The sequence below is a fragment of the Vanessa atalanta genome, chromosome W, assembly GCF_905147765.1.
Source record: "Vanessa atalanta chromosome W, ilVanAtal1.2, whole genome shotgun sequence".
Lineage (NCBI taxonomy): Eukaryota > Metazoa > Arthropoda > Insecta > Lepidoptera > Nymphalidae > Vanessa > Vanessa atalanta.
This window is the reverse complement of record NC_061901.1, coordinates 3575409-3591681: the sequence shown is the minus strand read 5'-3', so window position 1 is coordinate 3591681 and position 16273 is coordinate 3575409. Positions and strand designations below refer to the sequence as shown.

The 16273-nt window shown below is 36.2% G+C and overlaps 1 protein-coding gene across 1 annotated transcript; it reads left to right on the top strand.

Moving 5' to 3' along the window:
* The first annotated feature begins 497 nt into the window (after positions 1-497).
* LOC125075523 lies at positions 498-1256 on the top strand. Its single transcript, XM_047687237.1, has one exon. The coding sequence runs from the start codon at positions 498-500 to the stop codon at positions 1254-1256; it is 759 nt and encodes a 252-aa protein (XP_047543193.1).
* The last annotated feature ends 15017 nt before the right edge of the window (positions 1257-16273 follow it).

The window sequence follows — 16273 nt, the reverse complement described above, 5'->3', positions numbered from 1 at the left end:
CAGAATACCAATTTCTCAGATAAAACGGACCCATTTACAGGAATTAAAACGTGTCATACCTAGTGATTGTCATAACTTTTACGACGGTTTGCCACATTAGTAAGTTCTCAAATTTTGCTATGTATTTTATCATGAGAAATTTTCGAGTTTTTTTTTTGCGAATATTTAAAATGTCTTTGAGTTTATATTTATAAGAAATTTTCGAATTTAATTTTGTTTATTAATATGTCAACTATTAAACAAATACTGTTACGTTATAATTATTATTACAATATAGTTATCTATACAAGTAGGAAAACGTGTTGCTAGTGTGTGCAGATTAAACGTGTTACGTAAATAATAAGCAATTTGGGATTTATTTATTTATTTCATCCAAATTATGTACATGTGAGTTACAATACCTGCCAGCAAGATATATTTCTTATTTATTCACTGATATAACCACTGTATTTTAAATACGATTCAAAATTCAAAAAGTGACAGTTAGAAGACAAAGAATGGACTCATTAAAACAGTCTTTCTCTGCTATGTCTGAGATGTTTCACACTAGAATGAACGAGTTCCAGCACGAACTACAGAAGAATTCGAGTAGCAAAATCGCTGCGACCACTTCATCCATTGCTGCTGATTTTGAAGCTTTTAAAAATTTTATCATAGCCACGTTGAACACCTTACAACATCAGGTTGAATTCCTTAGAACGGAATTGGATCGTCAGGAGATGCGAAGAAGGCGCAAAATGCTGCTCTTGCACGGTATCCCCGAGATGAAGACGGAAAACCTTAATTCACGGGTAGTGTCTGTTTTCGCCGAGCATCTAGATTTGCCGAACTTTTCCAGCTCCAGTATAAATACGACGTATCGTTTGGGTCGCTCACCGACAAAAAAACCAAGGCCCGTTGTGGTTAAGTTCACTGACGTCGTGGTTCACAAACAAGTATGGTATGCCAAAACTAAGTTGAAGGGCACCGGCATCACACAGTTAGAGTATTTAACTAAGCCTCGGCACGATTTATTTCTTGAAGCCCGGAAGCGCTTTGGCGTCACCAACTGCTGGACCCGCGATGGATATGTGTACATCATCAGCCCAGACGGAGTTCGCCACCAAGTAGAGTGTCGGGGTGATCTGGAACTTATTCCCGTTGCGTCGAGGTCTGCAGTCGATGATGGTTCTCCAGCCCTGAGCCGAGGAACGGTGGTAAAGAGCCCTGAGACTAGGCTTCCCATTTCTCGTACAAGAAGAGCGGTTAAGAAATAACTATTTGGTACTCTGTCACTAAATTATTCAAATTCGACTGCACTTTTTCGTATTTCGCTACTGTACTCTAATACTGTATAAAATGAACAATTGTAACTGTTGTTTGGAATGTAGCTTCAATGTAGTAATTTATTAAATTTCTACCCACTTACAATTTTATAATGTAAACGAGTAAAGGAGTCTTATCTGAATGTGTACAATACAAACGAACTTCACGCATATTATAATGCCATAGATTAGCGCTAAATTACTATTTCTTGTTGTTGTTATTTTATTATTAGATATTTATATTTTTATTTCAATGTACTGATATTTCACTCGTTTATTATTGTTTTTAATTGTTTTTGTCTGTATTTTTTAACTAAAGTAATTATGATATAATTTTAATTTTTATTACTTTTTTCATTTATTTATTTTTTTCTTTTTTGTTTTTTATTACTTTTTTTTTTTTGTATATCTTACCTTTGATTGACCTTGCTATAATAAATAACTTGTAGTAAGGTGTTCAGTTCTGTTTTCGTCATTTTAGTTTATCATTGTTTTGTATGTAATCTTAGTTTAATAATCGGCGTAAATTGTTCTATTTTAATTAGTTTTTTTAATTTTTTTTTTTTTTGTTTATTCTTTGAGTGGGTTTTTTGACTCGTTTAGTAATATTTTGTGTCTTCTTTTTTGTTATATGTTGTTGTATAACTACATACCTGTAACTTTAAGGTTATTATAACAGGACTTTGTTGCTGGTGGGACATTGTAAACTTTATAATTATTATTTATACATTATTTTTGTGTAATTATTATTTTTAGTTATTATATATAAATATATTTGTTTCTTTTTTACTATGACATGTCAAGATATAAGCCTCGATCATTCCTTTTTCTCACTGTCTTCCTACTCACTTTGACAGTCTTCCCACTCTTAATGAAACACTTGATTCTGTTTTCTCGGATGTAATGAAAAACTTTAATATTATACACATCAATGCCCAGAGTATTCCTGCACATTATCCAGATATGTTGACTTCTTTTGATAACAGGAATATCCATGCTATTCTGATATCAGAATCATGGCTTAAACCATGTTTGTCCTCTTCATCTTATGTTCTCCCTGGTTTCCAACTTATTCGGAATGATCGTCCTAATCGTACTGGTGGAGGCGTTGCTATTTATCTTCGCTCCCACCTGTCCTTTACGATCATTGGCACGTCTAGTGTTCAAGCAACACCAGGAGTAGAATATTTAATCATTAAACTAGCATTTTCGAAAGTTAAAATTTTACTCGGTGTGTTTTATAGCCCCAATTCAATGATTGACTATTTTACTACTTTTGAATCCCTTCTAGACCAGTATATTCCACTGTATCAACATTCCATTATAATGGGAGATTTTAAAACGTGCCTTTTAAAATCTGACTCTCGCTCTTCTCGGCTCAGATCACTAGTCCAATCTGCCAATATTCATATACTCCCTCTTTCTGCAACTCACTGTTTCCCTAACTGTACCCCGTCTCTTCTAGATCTTATTCTTGTTTCTTCCACAGATTATGTCGCTAAGCATGGCCAATGCTCTGCTGAAGCCTTCTCCTACCATGATTTGATTTAACTTTCCTACAGAATACGCCCCCCTAAAGCCAAATCGAGAATCCTTCTGCAGCGCAATTTTAGTGGTATGAATTTAGAGCATTTAAGGGAGGATGCTTTAAAAATTGATTGGAATGATCTTGTCACTGATTCTAATATTGATAACCGAGTGGCAAATTTCAACACACTTCTGGTACAATTATATGACAAACATGCCCCTATTCGACCTGTTCGGCTTAGGCATCTTCCTGCTCCCTGGCTTACGCAGGATATTAAAACAAACATTGCAAAATCAAAATACAAGGCTGATAGTTCTGACGAAAATAGAATCAGGTATAAAAATATTCGGAACCGTTGCAACAGGTTGTGTACAGATAAACAACGACGCCACATTCATAAATCAATACTCGACGAAGAAGATACTGGCCGAGTTTGGAAATTTCTTAAATCTATTGTAGTTGGGAAAGCACGTCATAATAACCATCCTAGTAACATTGACTTGAATCAGCTTAAACAGCACTTCTCGTCTTCTTGCTCTATCGATGATGCCACGAAATTATATACTAAAAATCAAATTCTAGCTTTACCCACTTCTAATGATCCAGCTTTCATTTTTTGTCATATCACTGATAGTGATGTTGAGAGAGGTATTGTAGAGGTGAACTCTGATGCTATCGGTACTGACTCCATTAGTCGTAAGATGATCATCCCCATCATGGACATCCTAGTTCCTATTATTAAAAGTATATTCAATTACTCCATTTCTACTGGTTCATTTCCCTCTTCCTGGAAAGATGCCCAAGTCACTCCCTTACCTAAAAAATCAAATCCCTCCCGCTTTTCCGATTACCGTCCTATTTCCATACTTTCTTTCCTATCTAAAGTATTTGAACGTATTATGCATCGACAATTAAACCTTTTCCTATCTAGACAAAACCTCCTTAACCCTTTTCAATCTGGTTTCCGAAAAGGTCATAGTACGACTACTGCTTTAGTCAAAATTACCGAGGACATACGCCTTGCTATGGATAATCAATGTCTAACAGCGTTGATCTTACTAGATTTTAGCAATGCCTTTAACAATGTTGACCACGAGCTCTTACTAGCTACATTATGCTCTCTTAACATATCTTCTGAAGTGATTGACTGGTTTCAAAATTATCTTTGCGGTCGCCGGCAACGAATTCGTGTTGATGATTCCTTTTCCAATTGGTGCACGATCAAGGCCGGTGTGCCGCAAGGTGGCGTGTTGTCTCCTCTCCTTTTTTCTATTTTCATTAATTGCATTACTTCTCAATTATCTTCTCTCTATCACCTGTATGCCGACGATCTCCAATTATATAAACAGTCAAAATTAATTGATTTGCCTAAAACAATACAAACATTAAATAAAGACCTTGAATCGATTGTACTTTGGAGTAAATCACATGGACTTAAAGTTAATCCTTTAAAAACACAGGCAATTATAATCGGCAGTCAAAAACTAGTTACCCGCATTGATTGGCCCAATTTTCCTAATATAATTGTTGATGGAACACTTGTTCCATACAGTGAAACTGTAAAAAATCTTTTGATAGCTTTCTGACCTGGACCCCCCAAGTAAGCGAGGTGAGCAGGAAAGTGTTTGCATCTATCGGATCTCTTCGCAGATTGCGAAATTTTCTACCGATACCAACTAAAATTGTGCTTGCACAATCTCTCCTGCTACCGATTCTCGATTATGCTGATACCTGTTATCTCAATTTAAGTGAGGAATTGCTTAATAAACTTGAACGCATCCAGAATCTTTGTATACGGTTCATATTCGGACTTCGTAAATATGACCATGTTTCAGAATTTCGCGAAAAACTCAAGTGGCCCTCAATCCGCCTTCGCAGGAATACTCACATTCTTTCCCTATTATACAATATCCTATTTAATCCTACCTCTCCCTCATGCCTTAAAGAGCGCTTTGAATTCCTGAGTGATATTCATTGTCGCTCGCTTCGCTCTGACGATAACCTGATTTTAAAAATCCCCTCCCACAATACATCCTTCTATTCTAAATCCTTTTCTGTGGAAGCTGTACGGCTCTGGAATTCCTTACCACTTACCATAAGGCGTGCTCAATTTCTAGCAACATTCAAACGGACTATTAAAAGCAAACCTCTTCCCCCCGTAAATTTTGTCTACCTGTTTCCTTAATATTTATTATTTTTATTTTTCTATTTATTCTAAACTCCTACTCTGCGATATATTTGGCTTATATTTAAAATTTATTATTTCATGTTACTTATAGTCATATTTAAACTGTAGTATAAATTATATATATATATATATATATTATTATATATATTATGTAGTATATATATGTATAATAGTATATGCTCAGGCGAAATAAAGACGAAATTGTGTTTTCTGAAATAACAAAATTTATTCTATTCACATCGCACTTATACAGAAGTTTTACTACAATTAACATATTGTAAACAAAATAGCTTACCTGAAATAACAAAAAACAACATTTAAAGCCTTTACTTCTAATTTAAATAATATTATAACTATTTCTTTGTACCATATTTTCCACGTTTCTTTAAAGATCACAAAACCTCTCTTTTCCTTCTAGCATTTTTCCTCGGTGTCACTCACGTCACACTGACAGCAAATTGTTCCCCAGATTATAAACACAGTGGAAGAGGAATGCCATTACCATAGATAGTGATATCCTTACATCTTCCACCCTCGGAGAGAACAACATAATGGTGATTGTTCGATCAAGACCTACTCACTATTGGGGTTAACTTTGTGACATGGTAGAAGTTTGATTCCACTTTCTTATGTCCAACATCAACTTCATAGATAGATTTTGAAATCTTCTTTAGGATTTTGTATGGTCCAATCCTCAATTCATCCATTTTCTTCCTATTTAGTCGGTTTCCATTTTCTACATATACTTTATCACCCACTTCAAATTTATATTCTTCTCTTTTTAGATCATATAATTTTTTATTATAGTTGTGGGATTTCATTGAATTTTCCAATGCTAGTTCTCTGTCTCTTTTTAGATCTTCTACTGTACTTCTTGATTTCAATTCCAGTGGTAAAATATCCATTTTCTCTCCTTCCAAAAGATATTTTGGGGTAAACTTAGTAACTGTATGTTCTGTTTCGTTGTATCTTTCTACACATTTTTGTGCAATAGTTGTCCATGCTGTTTTCTTGTTCCCTTCATTTATTTTACACCTTATCCTATTGGTTAAAGTTTGGTTCAGCCTTTCATTTAGACCATTCGAAAATGGCGCGTCCACAGCAGTAAATACCATTGTTATATTTTTCTTTTTTAAGAAGTCTTTAAATTCTTTGGAATTTATGCCAGGATATTGGTCTGTTAATAGTATATCTATATTATTACTTTCTGTCACTTTTTCCACCAACTTGATAAAATCATTGGAGCTCTGATTTTTTGATGTCAGAATGTATGCATATCGTGTAAAATGGTCAACCAAGAGATGTAAGTATTTTTTTGTAGACCTTGATCCTCCAAAGCCTCCAATTGTGTCGATGGATACAATTTCAAAAGGACGTGTTGCTGGACCTAAATGGGACATCAAACCAAATTTTGGATTCCTTCTTGATTTGTTTTTAATACAAATATCACATTCATCACAGAGTTTCTTGATATTTGTGATGATATTCTTTGCTGTATAGAAAGGATTTATTTTATTTATCATTTGGGTTCTCCCAATGTGGCAATAAGTGTAATGGACATTTTTAATTAGTGTTTTGCTAAATGCTTCTGAAAGTACAATTTTTTTTCTTTTTTTATTCTTTTTGTAATAAATGTTATTTTCCAGTATAAATGATTTTGATTTTCCGTCTTGTATATTTAAATTTGTGTCTTGATCCTTTTTAATATCTTGCATGTTTATTAAGTTTACAACTTTCAAAAAATCTTCAGTATTCTCATTAGGTTCTAAGACTGGATTTCTACTTAAGCAATCCGCTTCTTGATTTGACTGTCCTGGGTTATATTTTATCTTAAAATTGTATTGGGATAAGTAATATGTCAAATCGCCCAGTTCCTCATCAGTTCTAGACTTGATATTAAGATTTTCAAGTGGTTTATGATCTGAATAAACTATAAATTCCTTATTCATAAGCCAGTGTTGCCAATATTTTACAGCCTCTTTAATCGCCAAGCATTCCAAGTATATTGCCTTTTTTTTCTTTTGAGTGTCGGTCAATTTCTTTGAGAAATAAGCTACAGGTTTAGTTATTCCGTTTTCATCTTCCTGTTTTAATACAGCTCCCACTCCTTGAATGCTGGCATCAGTGTATATTTTTATTGGTTGTTCTGGGTCAAATATTTTTAGAATTGGTTTCGAGCATAGTAAATCTTTTATTCTATCAAATGATTTTTGGCATTCTCTGGTCCATATAAATTTAACATCTTTCCGTAACAGATTGTGTAATGGTTCCAGGATAATTGCATTGTGTGGTATAAATTTATGATAAAAGTTTACTTTTCCCAGGAACTGACGTATGTTTTTCCTTGTTCCTGGAATGGGGAAGTTCCTGACAGCTGTTAAATAATCCTTGAGAGGTGTAACTGAATTTTTTCCTATTATATGTCCCAAATACTTGGCATGATCGTTTGCAAAAGTGCATTTAGAGAATTTCAGTCTAAATCCTTCTGTTAATATTGCGTCAAGAAGTTTCGATATATGTGTTATGTGTTCTTCGAAATTTTTAGAAAAAATCAAGATATCGTATATAAAATTAACTGCAAAATCTGAGAGATTATATTTTCTTATTATACTCCTCAATATTCTTTGGAAAATAGCTGGGGCCGTCTTTAAACCAAATGGGAGGCATGTCCACTGAAATTGGCCTTCTTGTGTGACGAAAGCTGTCTTATATCTATCTTGAATTCTCAATGGGATGGACCAAAATGCTGAGTTTATATCAAAAGTGGAAAAATACTCACAGTTAACCGTCTTTACCATTAAGTCTTCAATCAACGGGAACGGCTGTGATTGAGGGACAACAATTCTATTCAATTCTCGGAAATCGATACACAGTCTTGATCTTTTCCCATCTTCTTTCTTGTATGCTAAGGTGACTGGAGCAGCAAAAGGGCTATATGATTCCTCAATTAAGTTTTTCTTCAATAGTTTTGATATTTGGTTCTCAATTTCTTTTCTATCATCAGTTGTGCATCTGTATGGGCGTTTGTAGCAGTATTGATCTACTGTCAAGTCTATGTGAGCTTCATAACCTCGTACTCTACCAACGTCATATTTGTCTTTAGCGAAAATTGGTTTGTATTTCTCTATAAATTTATCAATCTCAGTTTGTTTATATATATCTAGATGATTTACTGAAATTTCAAATTCACTTATATTAATATGTTCATTGAAGTTTATTTCACCTTGGTTTAAACAGTTTATTTCTTGTTTACGTACCTCAGAGTTTAGAGTTACATTTTGTTTATTTTTGTCACCTAGTACATTAGGAATTTCGACATTTAAAATATTTTTTTCAGAGTATTTATTTTTCTTATTCTCTTCATTTTGGGTTTTATTCTCTCTAAGTGAATTATTACACTGTATGATATTCAATTTTTCATCTTGCGTTAATTTAAATTCTTTGATACAATCCAAACCAATGAGAAAATCATAGTGAAAATTTTCATTATCTATCACAAAAATATTCATTTCTCTTTCAATGTCATATATTTTTATTTTTAATGTTACTATACCTTTTGTTTTCTTCTCACCATTAATAGTTTTCAATTTTGCTGTTTGTTTATTAAATGTATCTTCTTTTTTTTTTGTATTTTTAATAACTTTGCATTAATTAATGATACATTTGAACCAGAATCATAAATTGCTGTAACTTTTAAAGTGTCATTTAATAATAACTTTATTTTTATTAATGGTGATACTTCTAGTTTTTTGGATTCTCTTCATTAAGTTCAACTTCTGATTCCGAGTTATTAACACTTTTCACAACATATTTTTGATTCTTCGTATTGAACCAACAGTTTTCCTCAGGATGAAAACGTTTCCCTTTTTCCTTATTGATACAAATTTGGCACGGTTTTTAAAGTGGTAGTGCCACACTGCATACCTTCGGGTTGCAGCCGAATGGGCCGGCACGCCCGGGGAAGTACCACTCTCTCACTTAAAATCGGCGTGAAGTGGTAGCTATGTCACCGCGTTTCGTCTGGTATGTGAGAGTCCCGGAGGCCCGATACCCCCCCCCCCTTAAACATGATGGTTGTGCAGAATTTGGTTACATTACCCCAGGAGGGTACCATCAGCGACTGCGGTGGAGAATCCCTCTCTGGGCATCCGTGCTCAGGACATACACCACCTGAGCAGGGATGCCCAGGCTGCCCTCCGAATTCTGGGGGGGGCAATTTTGCGCTCGCCACTGTTCGGGGCAAGCGGAGCAGGCATCATAAGGCAACCCCTACCACCCTCACTGTGGACTTCTGCAACATAAGGGGACTCAACTCGAACTTGAACGCCGTCCACTTTCACCTTGAGACGGCGAAGCCGGCCTTGCTCTTTCTTACCGAGACTCAGATATCTTCTCCTGCCGATACGACTTTTCTTTCCTACCCCGGGTATAAATTGGAACATTCCTTTGTACCACGAGCTGGGGTGTGCGTTTACGTCAGAGATGATATCTGCTCTCGACGCCTCGGCAGCCTTGAAGGACAGGACCTATCAATTATCTTGCTGCGTGTAGATTGTGACGACCATCCGCGAATCTACGCTTGCCTTTATAGGTCCCATAGCGGTAATGCCGAAACCGACCGACTGGTTGAGCACGTCCAAATGGCTACAGATTCCGTACTGCAGCAGATCCCATCCGCAGAGATCGTTATTCTTGGCGATTTTAATGCCCACCATGCCGAATGGCTTGGATCGCGCACTACCGATCATGCGGGTAGATCTGTTCTCGACTTCGCTTTAGCATATGATTTGACACAACTAGTCCCCTCGCCAACGCGAATACCAGACGTGGAGGATCATACACCTTCCCTGTTGGACCTTCTGCTGACTTCCCATCCGGATGGCTACCAGGTTATCGTCGAACCCCCTCTGGGCTCGTCGGACCACTGTCTCGTCCGAAGTACAGTGCCGGTTGCGCGTTACTCACGACCTCGTTTCGTGGGCTGCCGCCGAGTGTGGCACTACAGGTCAGCAGATTGGGATGGGATACGGTCCTTCTTTGCATCCTACCCATGGGGGCAGGTTTGTTTCTCGCCGGATGATCCGAGTGTTGTTGCTGACTCTGTTGCCGATGTGGTACTTCAGGGTATGGAACTATTCATTCCGTATTCTGCGGTCCCCATCGGTGGCAAGTCCCAGCCCTGGTTTGGTCGTTTCTGCAAAACGGCTTCACGCAGAAAATGGGAACGCTACCGAGACTGGGCTAACGCATCAGCGTCTCGTGATGTAAATACCAGCGCAATCAGAAAGGAATATAACTCTGCCTCTAGGTCCTTCAAAAACGTGATTGCTAAGGCGAAGACGGAGTACATTGGCAGAATTGGCGAGAGACTGGTGCGCCTCCCTTCAGGAACACGTGCGTTCTGGTCTCTCGCCAAGGCTGTCTTAGGGAATTTCTGTCAGCCTTCCTTACCATCTCTGCACAAGGACGGTCAGTCATTGGCCCATACAGCGAAGGAGAAGGCTGATCTTTTAGGCTCTCTCTTCGCAGCGAACTCGACTCTGGATGACCGAGGAAAGTCACCACCAACAATCCCGCGGTGTGATACCACGATGCCGGAGGTTAAATTCCGGCAAAGTGCAGTTCGTAAAGCACTTCTTTCCTTGGATATTCATAAGTCGAGTGGACCCGATGGCATCCCTCCAATCGTGCTACGGACTTGTGCTCCCGAGTTGGCGCCGGTCTTAACGCGTCTTTTCCGGCAATCCTATGCATTCGGCGTCGTCCCGAACTCCTGGAAGACTGCTTTGGTGCATCCGATCCCTAAAAAGGGCAACCGCTCAGACCCGTCCAATTATAGGCCTATAGCCATCACCTCCTTGTTCTCCAAGGTAATGGAGTCCATTATAAACTGCCAGCTCCTGCGGTACCTAGAGGAGTACCAGCTGATTAGCGACCGCCAGTACGGTTTCCGTCGGGGTCGCTCAGCCGGTGATCTTTTAGTTTACCTTACTCATAGATGGGCGGAAGCAGTTGAGAGCAAAGGGGAGGCATTAGCAGCCAGTCTGGACATAGCGAAGGCCTTCGATCGCGTGTGGCACAAAGCGCTTCTTTTCGAAGCTTCCTTCCTATGGGCTTCCCGGGAAATTATGCAATTGGATTACCAGTTTTTTGGCAGATCGGAGCATCAAGGTCGTTGTCGACGGTGCATGCTCTGACTTAAAATTCGTCAATGCTGGTGTTCCACAAGGCTGCGTTCTGTCACCCACTCTGTTTCTTCTGCATATCAATGACTTGTTGAAATCAGTAACATTCATTGCTATGCAGACGACAGCACCGTAGACACCTCATACACCGGCCGTGCTAATATTTCTCGGGAAAACGTCGAAGAAAACCGGAACAAACTTGTATCTGAAATCGAGTCTTCGTTAAACAAAGTCTCGAACTGGGGTCGGCTAAACCTAGTTCACTTCAACCCCAAAAAGACGCAAGTTTGCGCGTTAACTGCTAAAAAAACACCATTTGTCGTATCTCCACGATTCGAGAACATTCCGTTAGCCGCTACAGCTAGTATCGGAATACTTGGCGTTGATGTTTCGAGTCTCGTTCAGTTCCGCGGTCAATTGGAAGGCAAAGCCAAATTGGCATCAAAAAAGCTTGGTGTGCTCAGCAAGGCAAGACAGTATTTCACGTCGGCCCATCGTCTAAGACTATACAAGGCGCAAATTCGGCCTCACATGGAATACTGCTCTCACCTCTGGGCGGGTGCTCCCCAGTACCAGCTCCTTCCATTTGACCGTATCCAACGTAGAGCGGCTCGAATTATCGACGATCAAGCCCTTTCCGATCTGCTTGATCCTTTGGCTTTGCGTAGAGATGTTGGATCGCTCTGCATCTTCTACAGAATTTATCACGGGGAATGTTCCGAGGAATTGTTCGGATTAATCCCGGCTGCTGAATTTCACCTTCGGACATCTCGTCAAAATTCCAAATATCACCCGCACCACCTAGATGTCCGAAAATCCACAACAGCGCGATTTTTAAGACATTTTCTGCCTCGCACAACCACTCTGTGGAACCAGCTTTCGCCGGCGGTTTTTCCGAACCGATACGACTTGGGAACCTTCAAGAAAAGAGCGTACTCTTTCCTGAAAGGCCGGCAACGCACCTGCAAGCCCCCCGGTGTTGCAGATGTCCATGGGCGGTGGTAGTCACTTTCCATCAGGTGAGCCTCCTGCTCGTTTGCAACCTTATGACATAAAAAAAAAAAAAAAAACGGTTTCTTTTCTTCATTTTTTTTTGTTTTTATGTCAGAGTGCATGTAGTTTTTTTTTTCATATTTGTTCTTCCCAACAAAATGTTCTAATTTGCCTATCTCATTATAGAGATCTTCAGTTTGTTGTAATGTCTCTCTGTCAATTTTGTCACTCAGGTAATTAGGTAGGCCTGCGGCTATAAGGTCTATAAGAGTACCTGTATCAATAGTCTTCCTAACCTCTAATAACAACTTCTCTTTTTTCAATGCATATTCAAGTAAGGAGCCTGTTTGATATTTAAATCCAAGAGCATATCTGATTGGCGACCAACCTTTGTTTCCGAATGTTTCACAGAAATTTTTTTCCCATTTAATCCACTCTGATTCTATTGTAAATTTTATTAGCATACAACTGTACCAGTTTACACTTGAATATTCTAAAAATTGTTTTAAAATTTCAATTTTTTTCCTGTCTTCATCAATATGGAAACGTTCACATTCTCTGTTGAAGTCCTTAATCCATTGGTGAGCGTTTGCGTTTTTACCAGTGAATTTTTCAAGCGCAAAGTCTTTTGCAATTTTTCCCAAATTTTGAGTTTCAGATTTTCTTTGCTTTTCTTCGAGTAATGTCTCTAATAGTTTCTCCAATGTTTTATTTGAGCTTTCAGTTAACGGTTTTGAATCATTTATGTTTTCATTAATCTCCTCAAGGTAAAAATCCTTAAACTGTATATTTCGTTCTTCATCTAAATATACCTTTGATATCTCATCAGTTAAAGTTATCCATATTTTCCTTGTTTAATGTCTTTTATTCAATGTTTTTTTTATCTTGGCATAGTTAGATGTATTTGTTATAAGTTGGTGTAAGCTTGCAGGTTGATATTCGGCCGGTATGCCAAAAATTTGGCCATCAGGTGTTCCTATTGAGGTTATGCAAATAATGTTTGATTTTCCATCTGCTGCTGTTTTCACACAAAAATCAAATCTTAATTTCTCCATAGTTGTTGTATTTTATTGCGAAAATGTTGTTTTATAATAGTATATGCTCAGGCGAAATAAAGACGAAATTGTGTTTTCTGAAATAACAAAATTTATTCTATTCACATCGCACTTATACAGAAGTTTTACTACAATTAACATATTGTAAACAAAATAGCTTACCTGAAATAACAAAAAACAACATTTAAAGCCTTTACTTCTAATTTAAATAATATTATAACTATTTCTTTGTACCATATTTTCCACGTTTCTTTAAAGATCACAAAACCTCTCTTTTCCTTCTAGCATTTTTCCTCGGTGTCACTCACGTCACACTGACAGCAAATTGTTCCCCAGATTATAAACACAGTGGAAGAGGAATGCCATTACCATAGATAGTGATATCCTTACATATGTTTACTATGTATATATATAATTTCGTATAAGTATGTTTTCTCTCATATATGTACACCTGAAACGTTTAATTACTGTTTACTATGTCCTACGTAATATGGTTGCCTGGCAGAGATCGCTGCTTAACGATAAGGCCGCCAATTGTACATATAGATCAAGTTTTGCAATTACTGTATAATTTATTGATTCTTTGGTGTACAATAAAGAATACTTACTTACTATCTATGTAAGATTTATGTGATTTGATCAATTAGTATTGATTTCCTTAAGTACAAAGTAAATTTATGAATAATAATAATAAAGTGGCAATTAAACTTAAAATATTTGTTACGGGTAATTGTTTAAATACTTATTTAATAGGTATAATGTTTAATAAATGAAAAGACTGATTGCGTTGTAGTAAAATAAATTCATAAAAAACATTTTCGTTTGTTTAATTCCTTATAGAAAAAAAATACGTAAGTCATGCAAATTTGGATATTAAAGTGGCAACACAACGTATTTCATTACATTTGGGTTAATAGCTGTTTTTCATAGAAAGTTAATGATTTTAAATTAAATAAAACTGTAATTAAGTATACACAAATAGTAAATTCATATTATTATGGTATCAATATAAAATTATGCGATTTTTTCTCTCTCCTGAAAAGTTGCTATTTTTGACTTCCGTGGTGTTAGAACTTCAACGACGATATGTTGTCAGTGCTTATTGTGTGGTGCTGTTTTATTATTGTTTTTTTATTATAAAAAAGCCAAAATCCTGCATCCAAACCCATTTGTTTAATATGATATAATAACCCGTTGTACATAAGTCAACCAAAATAAAATAAGGTAATTACTCAAAGTTGCATTGGGATTGTCGCTGTTGTTGGTTCTCTTATTTGTTCTGGAGTAGGCTAAAACAATTAAAAAAAAACAATACTTGTTATAATATATATAATTTAGTTTTATAAAGTAAACTAAATTATATGTATATATTATATAAATTAAAAACTTTTACAAACACTATATTGAATTATCATTTACAATTTTACCTCTCTTTGCTGTGGAGACGAGTTTTTTGCCATGTTTGTCTCAAAATTGGTGTCCACGTTCACATCATCCTAAAATCAGTCTTAGATTATATTGTTGTGCAGTAATTAATACTGAAATTGTAAATTTATATGTATAAAAATCCCTAAATAATATGTTAGAAATGTTATGTTTACCAAAGCAAGAGCATACCACTGAGAAGCACGTGGTCCATTCATTATTTGTTCAGAATTAACAAGAACTGGTATTGGTGTTTCCTGGAAATTATTATACTTAATGACAATGCCTTTCTATAATATATTATATTATATATATATATATATATATATATACATCCTACAACCTTTTTGGCGACATGCACGTGGTACATCATTACGACATCCCCCAGTTCCATATACTTTACTTAAAATTTCTTAATGAATATTGCTTAGTTTTTTTATTTCTAGCCCATTGGGGTACGTCGTTTTCCGATTAAAAAAAAATTCGCGATATTCGTCTTTCAGTCATACCCAAACATTTTTGAACCCCCAACCATGGTGATTCATTTTAGGCATCCTAGATATATTGATCATAATTTACCTATGGCATCGATTATTTAGCGTCCTCACGGGATGGACTGTATTTCCATAGTGTTTGTAACGCAGCTACGCCACTATATCTAAACAAAAGAAGAATCGAGTCGACTGTCATACTCTAACGGCCGCTTGACTTGAAATTTTATACGTAAACCCGGGGAGTATCTTGTTTTAAAGTTTTATATAGTCATTTTTATAAGTTATTAACCTGATTCGAACAAGGCTTACATGTTGTGGACAACATCTGTCTTCCCCTTTGGCGTGATTACTGTCTCACTTTGCTCGACAATTAGCTGGGAGCAAAGTTGAAGATTTTAACATAGTCCTCAGATAGTTCTTCACAATATCTGTGCTGTGCATAGGACTCAGCTTATTTTGTAAGCTGTAATCCTTGTGTTCAGTATACACTAAGCTTATAATATTGTTTGAATCAGTTGACAAGCAAATAAGCAAATAATTTAATACATACATATCTATTAAAAGAAAATAAGAAATAATTAAAAACATTATATGTGACTCACATTGTATACATTTAGTAACTGATATAACATAATATAAAAGATCACATAAAATTCCCTAACTTTGTCCAAATTAATTGCCTTATTACCTTAACTGATAATATATAATTAATCACATTTTATTATATCATATAATTTTAAAGTAATCATATATTAAAATAATAATATTATATTATCTTTTTAATTATCTAAATACATATTTGAATAATTTACAGTTAAACATAATGGAGTATACTATTATGACCCGGAAAACATCAATAAAAGATATGGAAGCCAAATTCCAATTGACCCTTAAGGAATTACAATCCTCCAAAGAGTTAAACAGACAACTTCTTCAAGAGCGTGAGGACAGTGAAGAAGAGATTAAAAAAATTGTGAAAAAAAACACTGAACTCAAAAGTGAGCTAGCTAAGTTAAATGAACATTGTTTAGATGTTGTTAGCCAGCGGGACAATCTTCTTGAGATTGTGACCTCATTTAAAGAGTGTAGCAATGAACATGA

What these genes read in the sequence shown, in the direction of transcription:
- LOC125075523 (XM_047687237.1), top strand. Translation starts at nt 498, where the DNA reads ATGGACTCATTAAAACAGTCTTTCTCTGCTATGTCTGAGATGTTTCAC.